General features: G+C 36.4%; 1 protein-coding gene across 1 annotated transcript; it reads right to left on the bottom strand.

Moving 5' to 3' along the window:
• Nucleotides 1–4,718: 4,718 nt before the first annotated feature.
• LOC107726420 (RAB6-interacting golgin-like) lies at nt 4,719–10,665 on the bottom strand. Its single transcript, XM_016535979.1, has 5 exons — nt 10,437–10,665; nt 9,862–10,189; nt 9,276–9,377; nt 9,007–9,147; nt 4,719–5,877 (listed from the first exon to the last, which is right to left on the bottom strand). Exons 1-5 carry the CDS (start codon nt 10,498–10,500, stop codon nt 5,487–5,489), a joined length of 1,026 nt encoding a protein of 341 aa, XP_016391465.1. The 5' UTR covers nt 10,501–10,665; the 3' UTR covers nt 4,719–5,486.
• Between the last annotated feature and the right edge of the window lie 2,111 nt (nt 10,666–12,776).

Here is a 12,776-nt window from a genome sequence, read left to right as displayed (position 1 = left end):
TGAAAAAATTGAGACCCCTGGGAGAGAAGATGGAGCTGAAAGGCTCTCGTAATTACGTGGCAAAAGACTTTGTGCTGTCTTTGACGTTTAACAGCCCTCCTCCCTCCTCATCACAGCCTCCCATCGAAGGTTAACCCTCCCCAGTCTCTGAATTCCAGATATCTGTCACTTTTTATCATTTCGCCCAACAAAACTTACATAAACAATGTTAAAGCGATTGGTGGCATCTAGACATTAAGTTTGTAAGAAATGTCCATTAATTGGATGGTTTGGTTAAATACAGATGTAGTAAAATGGCATCTTTAAGTTTTTAGGCGAATGAAAACGAGGCCGTATAAGGTAAAGTTGAACCATTGAGGCCATTCACACAGAACGTGTTTTTGCGTTAAAAAAATTGGAATGGGAAAAACGCCGCGTCTTTAGAACGCTGTGTCATGCGCAAAAGCGCAACAAAAAACGTAAGATGGGGTGAAAAGACGTCAGTCACATGTTTACATTAAAAACAACGGAAAAGTAGCTCGGTGGAATACAAAAAAATAAAACATAAAACAAAACGTTCTGTGTGAATAGCCCCTTAAGGTCCTATCACCAGTATTTTTTTTTTGTTTTTTTTTGGAAAGACACAGGCCTATTTTTGATAATGCGTTCGGCGTTTTTTCGTTTTTCGTCCTTGCATAGCATCATTTTCATTGGCTAAAAGATGATACTCTGCCTGTAACGTTCATTGATTCGTTTGTTCAGTACCCTCAAATATATAATGTTGTTCGGCGTTCTTTCAAAAGAAATAAAGACAATTTAATTTCTCAGAGGTTTTTTAAGAGTTGATAATACCACTAGCCTATAAGAATACTCTGGCAACCACAACAAAGCACATGCATTAGCTGTTAATAGCCTATTTCAATGCTACAACTAACGTTCAAAGTTTTGTCGTCTAAATAACTTTTTGTCATCCAGACTCACATAGGCTACGTTATCTGTCAAACCAAAAACCGGAGAAAGTTCTGGCTGCAGTGGCCTATATCTCCAGCTGGGACGGGAGTAGTGTCAGACCACTTGGTGAGCTATAAACAGGGACTTTCACAAGGTAGATGTGCATGTGTTTCAATGGCAAGAGTCTATAGGCTCCTTACTGCCACAGACATCCCGTAGCTTCCAGCCCCAGATCTGGGAAAAGAACACTTGATGCCATCAAAGGAAAACGGATTGAAACCAGATGTGCTGCTTTCCTTCTTTCCATGTATTTAATTAAGCCGCTGTTGGGATTGGAGTAGACCTTTTTCATCATTAGTTCTAACTCTACATTCCCTCAGCTGCCAGCCCCTCTACAAGCGACTTCTCTAAAAAAGAAGGCCTGGTGAGGGATCGTGAAATAGAAGACAGTCTGTAAAACCGGTCCTTTCAACCACAACCAGCAAAACGTTTTTTTAGACAAATGTCAAATCCGTGTGGCGCATGTCCATCATCGCTTGAACTCAGACGTCCCAGTTGAAAGACATTAGGCTACATTTGTTTTTGGCCTGTCAAAATCCAAACGTTAAACGTTTTTTTCTGTTTCATGATGACTTTGGACCGACAACTTAAATTTAGACAAAGATTTGTAATTTGGACAGCTATATCAGAAAGTTTTCTTCATCAATTTCCTTATTTTGTTTCCATTTTAATCGAACTCCATTGATTTAAAATCCAATATTTGATCAATGGAGTTATATGACTTTTCCATTTGTTTGATATTGCTGAGATTTAAATAAAATATAAAGACACTGCACTAAATGTTTTTGAACTGAACTAGAATAAATTACGTTTTTAGATTTTATTCATCTGCATTTTCCAGGGCAGTTTTCCAGACCTGTAAAGCATAATCTTCCCGATATCCTTGGGTTTTCCATGACCATGGAAAGTCTGTAAATAGATGGACAAAATAACGAAATGAAGGGCTATTGTATTTCGCTTTAAAAAAGTAAATAAATAAACATAAATAATAATAATAATACATTTTAAATTATTAAAAAACCACCAAAGGACAAATCATCATTGAAATGTGTTTTGTAAATGTATTTCTTTGCCTGTTATGATTTTTCAACAGATGATTTTATAATGTGTGTAATTGAAAACATGACTCATAACTCTGTGGATTGACATAATGGCATTGTGATAAAAACAGACTCAACAATCCAGCTAAACGCATGAATTACAAAAGGAGTGAATTAGTAATCGAAATAAAACCCAGAACAAGGACAATACACTTAAGTTCACGTCTCAGAATATATAGGCCTACATATTTTCTATCCACAGAACCATGTGATTGAAAAACCATGACATCCTTTGAATTAAAAACGTGTGTAGCCTATTTTCCGTTTAGCCAATTTCCAGTAGTTAAAACAATATACACAATATCTTCTTACACGAAAATAATAAAGAAAAAGCACTGACCAATTTGTCAGGAGATGTGTACGACCATTTTAATGCGCCTCGTAGCACACTAATTATTACAAGAATGGGAAATGGGATTTTGTTTGGTTTGGTAGTATTGTAGCAAGTACTTTTAAAATAAGCAGCGTTCTCGCATCAGTAGTGTTGAATTATTATTTATAAACATGCTTTAACATGGCCCAAGTCTGACTACACCAGCACTGCATTTTTTCAGACAATGAGAAAAATGTTGTCTTAAAACGCGTTTTACCATTCAACAGAAGTCGTCCAGTTATTGCTCACGAGACCATAAACATTTAGTATATATATATATATATATGACTTGAACAAGTTTTGGATGGAAAGTTGAGCGACAGGCGAAATTAAATTCCTCTGACACCATCATCAGAGCTCGCGTGTGTTTTCCGCGCAGGATATGAAGCGCGAGCACAGAGGGAGGCACTTTAATTGTAATTAGCGAAGTAAAAGCTCGCGCTAATCAGCACCAGGGGTCAATGGACAGCACTACCGAACTTGATCGTGTTTAACACGTCAGAATGCCCTCTGAACAGGAGAAATTCAGTCGACTAGTTAGTTCGAAATATAGTCAAATTTTTTTAGGCCTATTAAATCCATGGCAATATTGTTCTCTTTTACCATTCAACAGAAGTCGTCCAGTTATTGCTCACGAGACCATAAACATTTAGTATATATATATATATATATGACTTGAACAAGTTTTGGATGGAAAGTTGAGCGACAGGCGAAATTAAATTCCTCTGACACCATCATCAGAGCTCGCGTGTGTTTTCCGCGCAGGATATGAAGCGCGAGCACAGAGGGAGGCACTTTAATTGTAATTAGCGAAGTAAAAGCTCGCGCTAATCAGCACCAGGGGTCAATGGACAGCACTACCGATAACTTGATCGTGTTTAACACGTCAGAATGCCCTCTGAACAGGAGAAATTCAGTCGACTAGTTAGTTCGAAATATAGTCAAATTTTTTTAGGCCTGTTAAATCCATGGCAATATTGTTCTCAGTGTTAAAAATGTTGTCTGATTTATCTCACGAAATTAATGCAGTAAAGGCTAAGCACTTTTGTTTTGATTTATGATATTTGTTATTATTCTAACTAGCGTTCGTTCCTTATTTTAATCTGCATACAGTATAAAACTGTAATCTTTTTATAATGATTTTCTGTCGATTTGTGTAGCCCATATGTTAAGTATATATATATATATATATATATATATAGGCTATTTATATTAATTACCGTAATGTATTTTAAAAAGAAATAACATTAACAGTCGTTGCTTTTCAATTTAACTTCATGTTGCATGAGGGTAACCTAATCATGATCAAAACCGGATAACCCATGATTTGCCAGAAGGCAGAATGTTTTAGTAAAAGTTGACCCCCCCCAGAGTTTCTCGGGTTACGGAGTCTTTTCAACCTGTCCCGACGGACTGAGAGCACATAAATCAGAAATGCGCTCTCACAAACTGGGCTTTACGAAAATCTTCTTTGCTCTATTTACTTCCAGGATTTGTCAGTCCATGTTTTATAAATTCAAACCAGAATAGAAAAGAAGAGAATTGTATTTCATATTGTGGTGATTTCATACAATTACAGCGAATGACGATATTTAATACGTTTTACTGTTAAGCACATTAATATTAGTATTAATATTTTTGCTTTTAGCCTATGATGGATAAAAATGCAATGTTCTAGCAAGAATTTAAGTTTGACAGAAAAAACGACATATTAATTTACAAACATTTGTCTATGTATTTCTCAAAGGCTGTTCAGACGTTACTGAATCGCTGTAAAGTTTAAGGTGAATATAAGGAGCCTTAGAAGTCGAGAGACATTTGAATGGGCTTCGTGGCTTTCCAGAACCGTTCGTTATAAACCGTTATATGAAATTATGAGATCAACAGTTTCCATATTCTTTACAAATAACGAATGCATTACCACTTTAAACCATGTTTAAAAGACAAGCAAAACTGCAAACGGGATTCCAAAGGGTTATTTCAAACATGCCATGAGGTGCGCAATTAAAAAAAAAAAGCACAAAACTTACTATATTAAAACACTTTATTCACCAACAACTGAATTCATAGCATATTTTATGTCCATTATAATGCACACAAATATATTCAAATGCATGACATTCATAAAATATATATATTTATAAATGTAAAACAAGAAAAAGCTATAGCCTTTCAAAAACCTTTTAAATAATAACATAAAACGTAATAACATAAACATACTATTATATAATGTTAAATGTTTTTAGTGTTGGTGAAAAGCTCTGCATAGTGAATCAGAGTTGTATTAGAAAAGTATAAATTATATACATACAGCATATGTATATATATATAAAAAAGGCATTCCACTTCCCACACTCCAATAGTTTTTTTCCCCTATAGTACAAAAAGAATGGCTCTGTGCCGAGCAAACAGTCAGCTTTGTATGATCAAATCTGCTGTTATTGATTTGTTAACATTCGCATCAAGTTATTTTTATGAGACAAGCCATATATAGATAAAAGATTCCACCATTCACTTGTGCAACATCATGTGAAATAAATCACAACTACAAACCACCACCAATTTTGAATAATGCCAAAGTTATGGAACAATCAGTAAAGTTAACAGTATTTAGTATTTTTATAGTGTTTTCAAGAGACTTGTAGTCCATTTACTTAATGGAAGACAGATTAAATTGTACAAATGACTGACAGCCAAAGAAACCACAATAAAATACATAGCACTGTTTTAACTTGCCACATTAGGATCATGTAGCACTCTCAATGAAAACCAAAAACCAAGCTTAACAGATCATAATCAATATTGAACTCCCATAATGTTAAGCCATTTTTAATGTTAGCAGCAATGGAATAACCCTCACAGTATTTGGAAACTTAACTGACATCAATATCAGACGGAGGCTGTCTTTTATCCTCACAAAATGCAGGACTGTTGGATTGTTCGACACTCACAATTTCTAAAGCTGGTAGCAAGTGTTATGTAAACCGTCATACAGCCTCTATTAAACTGATGATGTTTGGAAGCTAGCTTAGCCCATCTGCAGAAACATCTGTTGCTTTGCTCTCCTGATCGTCTTGGCTGATCTTTGGTTCTGTAATGGAACTGTATTTGCTCATACTTGAGCCGTCCACCTCTGTACACCCCTCCGTGTCTGCTGCAGGACCGTTTTCAGTAACAGGCTGGGAGTTGGCCTCCTTCTCTTTGTCCTCTAGATCGGTTTCCTCTGGGCTGGGGACTTCCTCAGCATTAAGCTCTAGCTGAAGCATCAACTCCTCTAGTTTGCGGGCCTTGCACAGCTCATTCTGTTGGATGATCGCACACAGGTGCTCTGTCAGCTGCTCTTTCACTTCCGTTTTCCTGTGCAAGTCCATCTTAGCGGCAACATACTCAGCCTCTGCTTTCTCAAAGCGCTTCCTGTCAACAATAAGAGATAGGCAGAGACAGGACGGTTAGAAGTATAGAAATGCATATCCTAAGCTTGCTGTGCACACAGGAATCGCAACTATTTTGCTGTACTCAAATACAAGTACATACTCAACTGAGCACAGCGTTTATAAAATAAATAGAAAGATTCCTGCCCTGGTAAATGATTCTCAAAGGCATATTAAAATATTTTATAAATTGTTATAAAAAAAATTCAAGATTATTCTAAATTATTACTAAAACATTTTAGGTGAGAACGGGGTGATTTGAGCCTGTGGGGAAGTTGAGCCACCCCTTGATTCTAGACAACAAAATTGGTGATATGACCACACATATTTGAGGAGTTAACCATTTTACTCACTCTGTGATTGAGAGGCCCGTGGAATAATTGGTAACTACATTTAGGTTCAAAAAAACTGTTTTTTTTTTTGGAGTTCAAAGTGATTTTTTTATGTTCAAGGACTCATACTTCTTGTGTCTGAATAATTACAGACAAATATACTGAAAAAATATCATGCATGTGTTTGTGATTTAGGAGGTTATAATATGAGGCTATACTGTTAGCATAATGTTAGCTCTAACCTGCTGAATGATACAAGTTTGTTAAAATGTTCAGAGTGGGGTAATTTGAGCCGACAATCTTGGGGTAAGTTGAGCCAGTGGCTCACCCCTTCTTATAATTATAAAGTATAATTTTACTGTAATACTACATATTTCATTAATTTTAGACCAAACATTTTTTATTTTGTTCTTTGTTTTGAACTTGATTTTGTTCTCAATTTTAAATAGGCCTTGTTTATGAAAATTGGCCACTGAAGTTTTATGAAACTGTATTTCCCCGCAACATTTATAAGTGGGATGTTGAGTACTATTAGTCCGGTTCCTTATGGTCAACTGCACTCAGTTTTTTAAATTTTTTTTATTCTTCAATTTGAACCTTATTTTGTTCAGAAATTTAAATAATTTTAAAAATGCTTTCTTATGAAACTGTATTTCCCCGCAACATTTATAAGTGGGATGTTGAGTACTATTAGTCCGGTTCCTTATGGTCAACTGCACTCAGTTTTTTTTATTTTTTTTATTCTTCAATTTGAACCTTATTTTGTTCTGAAATTTAAATAATTTAAAAAATGCTTTCAAAGTTGTGAACTGTATCTTTAAATAAAACTTCTCAGAAATCATCCATCCATCCTATTATCCAAACCTTTTTGTCCTTATTAGGGTTGCGGGTAGCTGGATCCCAACACAGCGTCTTGAGCCACAGGCGAGGAAAATCCCTGCATGGATGGCCAGTCCATCACAAGGCTCACACATAGATTTTAAGAGGTCATTTTTATTGACTTTCTCTTCTTTTGATATAGAATGAGGTGAAAATGTTCCGTTTTACTTCAGTATAATCAGTGGCACAGTTTAACTCCATGTGGCTCAACTTACCCCTCAATGCGGGCAAGTTGAGCCAAGAGACCATTTTTTTTGAAAGCCATATTTTGGAAGTGGTTTATTTTAGATCCAAAGTGATTATTCCCAAGGATGCACCACATCCTGAAATGTATGTACATTACTGTCATGTGCTCGCTTTAAACATACCTTAAGTAAAAACTGGCTCAATTCATCCTGCTCTCCCATATATATATATACACATTATATATACATACATATACTCATTACACAAAATAATGTTCTTTTTAGCAGCATCATATGACCCCTTTAAATATGTAGTAAAACTGTTCAAAAGTAAACTGAGTAACAAAATTAATTAAAAAAAACAATGTTAATGTTCTGCTACAAGTAATAATTTAGATGCACATGCATTTGTCTTTCATAATTTGGCCAAATTAATACAGAAATGCTACAGAGGGCAGTATTTTCACCAGATTCTATGTGCATGTACTTGCAATTATTTTAAAGGGGTCCTATTATGCTTTTTCACTTTTTTAATTTTAGTCAGTGTGTAGTGTGTATGTTTGGGCATAAAATGTGATATCACAAAGCGGCCCATTAGAATATCATTAAAATAATTCCCGCCTACGGAAACTCGAATGGTTGGGGGGTGGGGAGGGGCGAGTTCGTGGTTAGAACGCTTGGTTTAGTGCATCAGACAAGACGACGACGATGACGAAGTGCTGCTGTAGCCTCAAGTTTTCGCAAGTTATTACACATGCACCTGAATAATTATGTAAATATGTATGTTACAATTATGGATGTAATCTGCAGAATTTACACTTCAATTATGAGACTACAGTGTTTCCCATACATTGAGTGCGGGTGTTTTTATATCACTGTATTTCTGAAGGAAACCGACTGTCTTCAGAAAATTGGATGCCATTTTCATTTAATCTTGCTTGTAATGTCTGATAAAGCAGTGTTTTTTTGATCGGAGCAGAGTGCTGCTTTGTGTACAGCCGTTACCGGGGAAACATTGATCTCTACCACTCCAACAGGCAGAGAATGAGTTTGCATACATATGCCGCCTAGGAAACACTGGACTATGGACAATAACGTTACCACTGTAATATGTCTTGCAATATCCGTGCGTGCAAAGGTTCTGCGCGATCCTCTTGTTCAATATTCTCTGGGTCTGAATCCGGCTCAAATTGATATGGCAATATTGACGCCATCCTTAACTAAACCGGAGCAGACGAAACTTGCTGCTTTGGCAAGGGGCAGGGCAGTACCGAAACACCGTCTAAGCTGTTCGCCAATCACAACGCACTGGGACAGCTAACCAATAATAACACATTTCGTTTTTCAGAAGGCTTGCCTTCATCAAACCCGGAACTAATCGAGCCGTTTGTGCCAGGATGGGGAGAAAGGTATTGTAATCATGTAAATTATGCAAAAAATTATGTGTTTTTCGAACCACCAAGCATGAGAGCATGTTCTAGTACACCCCCTAAACAAATTCAAGACATTGTAAAAGAGCATAATAGGACCCCTTTAATTATGTACTGGATGCACTAGGTTAGGGTAGCACTGTAGATTTGCTACTTTAAGGTGATAAATTTGAGGAAGTGGCACATAAAACAAATTGAGAGGGATTTCAACAAGAAGCTAGTGTGAACTTGGTTTGCAGTACACTTGGAATGGACCTTAAAAAATGGACTACAAATTAATATTTACCATGCCTGGGAATAATCCATGCTGGATTGCTCTATCAGTTTTCTGAGAATGCCAATGTCGCTGGACACAGAATCATCCAGTAACTGAAGTTCTCTCTGGATCTTCTTCAGTCTCACAGTTTCAGCCCGTGTCTGTTTGGACCTGGGAAATAGTTATGTCTAAAACATTGTGCTTTTCACACAATACATTTGGATTTTCATACATACAAAGGGTTCTACTCCAGACTGATTGATTTTGATAGTTGTTTAAAACTAGAGATTTGCTCTTACTTTTCAGCAATGGTTTTTGTAAGGAGAGCTTTTCTTTCTTTATTCTTCTCTTCCATTATCCGTTGCTCCCACTGCAACTGCTGCAGACGGTTCTTCTCTCGCCTGTCATAAGAAAAGTTTGATGGAGTTATATATTTGAAGCCATTACAACACAAAAATAACATATGTTCATTTACACTGATTCCTACAGATTTAATGTGTATTACTTTAATATAACCAGTAAAGGATTTTTTTACACTTTTGGCGCATTATTTCACTATTCATTGTATATAAATTGCTTTAGAATATCTGTCACTTTTTATTTTTTTGGGGGGGTTAAATATGATCCAAATATTATCTTGTATAGTTATATAAAGTGAAGTGACGTGTGGCCAAGTATGGTGACCCTTGGAATGTGTGCTCTGCATTTAACCCAAGTGCACACACACAGTAGTGAACACACACACACACACCGTGAACACACACACGGAGCAGTATAGTTATATAAATTAAAAATAATTAATATAAAATATTGTAATACCAAATATATTTACATCAGTGCATGAATATCTGAGCCAGTGTTTGCAAAGGAAATAGACTTACTAACAATTCCACTTCCTCTTTGCCCAGCTCCTTGATGACTGCTGGTGGTGCAGACTCTGCAGGTGATTCTGGGTCATGCTTAACAGGTTCTGCTTCATGTTTAACCAGTTGCGTCTCCAACGGGTTGGACTCGTCCTGTGATTTGACAGGAGCAAAAAGAGTGACAGCAGGTAGGTCTGGGGGCTTGGTAAGCTGTTGGTCGGGTGGAAGAGAGTGGCTGCCCTCTTTCTGTTTGGCTGCCAGCTGCAGTGCCCTTTCCCGCTGCAGTCTGCTCCGGTTAGTCGGAGCGGCTCTCCGGCCACGACCCAATGTGACAGACACAGCCTGGTTTACTGGATAAGAGCACATTAGAGCAGATGTATCAGTATTCACAATTAGAGTTAGTGGCCGTGTCTTAAAATCTAGAAGAGGATCCAAACCCGATGTTTTGTTAGGCAAGTCGATATGTATGTTTTGCGACACATTTTACGTACTTAACTGAAATAACAATCAGCATCGTTATATGTACACTTCGTTACGTATACAGACAGATTGCACGAATGAAGAACGTTTTTGAGTGATGATTCAACATGTACTCACTGAGGTCGCCGTTGTGTTTCAATCTTTGCAGTTCTTCTTCTGAAAATCCAGCCCACGCAGCCATTCTCAGTTCCCTTTAAAGTTACTTGCAACTAAATTGCAAATCGCTTTTTATCAAAGACAAATATATGTGGGTTAAATTTGTTTTGTTTTTTTCAACATACACACGCGAAAATGAACTTTACGTTCTTATCTGGCTGCCATGTTTGTGTATAATGACTGCCACGTTCAAGACCCTAGAAAGGCCCCTTCGCGTGTGCCTTGGAATTTGCCTGTTTTTTTTTATATATTTCATATACTATTATGCAAGTGTAATGTTGCGACTAAAATACTACTTTTTTAATTTTATAACTTTTGATAGTGAAGTAAATTAAAAAAAATAAGGCAATAGTTTTAGGTGTTTGAACTTTACAATTTCTACGGGCTCATATAAAAACAAACCAGTTCCATTCTTGTCCTTAATTGTCATGGGAATAATCCCTGCATGATTATATCTACTTCCCTACTTTATAAAAAATGAGTAAGATGTATGCAGTCTTGGAAACAGAAAGCAAACGAGATGAGTCTCAGCAGTGCTGAGTCAGCACTGAAAAATGTATTAGGTCAGGCTTTAGAGGAACCCTTGTCACAATGATAGATAGATAGATAGATAGATAGATATTATTACATTGACTACTTTAAATAGTTTTGAGTATATTGGATATTAGGCTAGTTTTAGGTAGGCCTGTAAGACATTAAAGGATATGCTTGTATGCATAGAGCAGTGAATTAAACTAGCTAGGCTGTATGGTTTTGTATAACTATTGCATTAAAAATGTTTAAATATTGTATGAAAGGTGTTTGGTTTTTAGTAGTCATCTAGGAAAGCTACATCAGACTATCGGAGTCAATGGCTAATTTTGTTTATCCTCCTCTTCTTGCTCCAATTACCCTCTTCTCATTCACTGAGCCATCCTGCACTCCTAGTGGTATGAGAGGTCAGAGGTTAATGAAAGAGCATGCTTGGTGATAAAAAGCATGAAATCCATAGAGAAAAAGAAATGTCAAACAGTTGTATCAAGTTACACTTTTGCTTTATTGCCAGAAGCACCCATGATTGTGGCAGGAGTAAGCGCAAAGCTCAGTCTGTCTGTGTGGGGCTGTGAGAGGCCCTGTCATTTCTCTGGATCAACTGCTTATCTGTGTGATCTGGCACGTGTTGCCAAATTAGTCCTGAATGAGTGAATTCTTGTTTGCTACTTTTGCTGCAACACTGATGTCTGATTTCCCATTATTACCATTAGCATCAGTGAGCCATTCTGAGTATGACCTCCATTTCTGGTGGGTGGTTTGGTAGCCTGTGTGTGTTGAACTGCCAGTGTTGGCAAGTAAAAGTTCTTAGTCAAACACTGAGATAGATAGATAGATAGATAGATAGATATTAGTATTTCACATGCATTGAAAGATACAGTATTTAGACAGGCTTTAAAGGGTAAATAAATAAATGAAACATTTTATGCATTAAAACTGATTGTTTTATGCATTTTTCAAAATATTATACAAACACATTACATAAATAAATATATTGATATTATTACTATATAATTATTTCTATATTATTACTCCTAATTCATTCATTACTCTGCTGATTATTATGAAAATTCAATAAAATAAATGTTAAAAATATTTAACATAGGATATGAAATATTATACAAAATATAAAACATTTCAATTGTTTATATGTGTGTGTGTGTGTGTATACATATGTGAAGTTAATTTAAAATTAATTCATATTCATTGCATTGCATTGCATTGATATATATGTGTCTGTCTGAATGCACTCTTACACTCTAATTCACATACGGTTTGAAATGTCTCTTATTGTGATTCTTCACAAATATCACCTATTAATTCATTTAAATTGGCAGCCATCTTTGACAGATTTGATGTGTTTGCCCCATTGCCCTCAAGGTGCAGTGTTGCCATGACATAACACTTCATCCAGACAGGAAACCATAAATAAAAAAACTTGCAGCTAACAGTCCCCTTAATTATGTCTAGTCTCTCTTTCTGTTTTCTGCTCACTCTGTATTATTTTTTTTCTGGGTCTGTATGTCAACACGCAGAGGACAAATATGCTTCTGGCCTCCCAACCATTCTTCAGCTTTATTTTGTTAAAAAGTCAAGCACTGTTAATTGCTCTACACAGGGCAACTAAACAATCACTACCACTTCACAGCAGCTTTTTACAGGCAGACACATCTTTGATCCATCTGGAATTATGTGTGCACTTTAAAGGAGAAACACCTCAGGAAAGAATAAGACAGACTGATGCGTGGGCTCCATATGGCAGGGTGAGTG

The sequence above is a fragment of the Sinocyclocheilus rhinocerous genome, unplaced genomic scaffold (genome assembly GCF_001515625.1).
Source record: "Sinocyclocheilus rhinocerous isolate Xijiao unplaced genomic scaffold, SAMN03320098_v1.1 scaffold605, whole genome shotgun sequence".
In the NCBI taxonomy this organism is placed as follows: domain Eukaryota; kingdom Metazoa; phylum Chordata; class Actinopteri; order Cypriniformes; family Cyprinidae; genus Sinocyclocheilus; species Sinocyclocheilus rhinocerous.
Note: the sequence above shows the minus strand (reverse complement) of the source record. Positions and strands in the feature narration are given on the sequence as shown.

What these genes read in the sequence shown, in the direction of transcription:
- LOC107726420 (XM_016535979.1), bottom strand. Translation starts at nt 10,500, where the DNA reads ATGGCTGCGTGGGCTGGATTTTCAGAAGAAGAACTGCAAAGATTGAAA. An exon ending in GAAACACAACGGCGACCTCA is followed by an intron (nt 10,190 to 10,436) that starts GTGAGTACATGT and finishes GCTCTTATCCAG; the next exon opens with TAAACCAGGCTGTGTCTGTC. An exon ending in GGCAAAGAGGAAGTGGAATT is followed by an intron (nt 9,378 to 9,861) that starts GTTAGTAAGTCT and finishes TTCTTATGACAG; the next exon opens with GCGAGAGAAGAACCGTCTGC.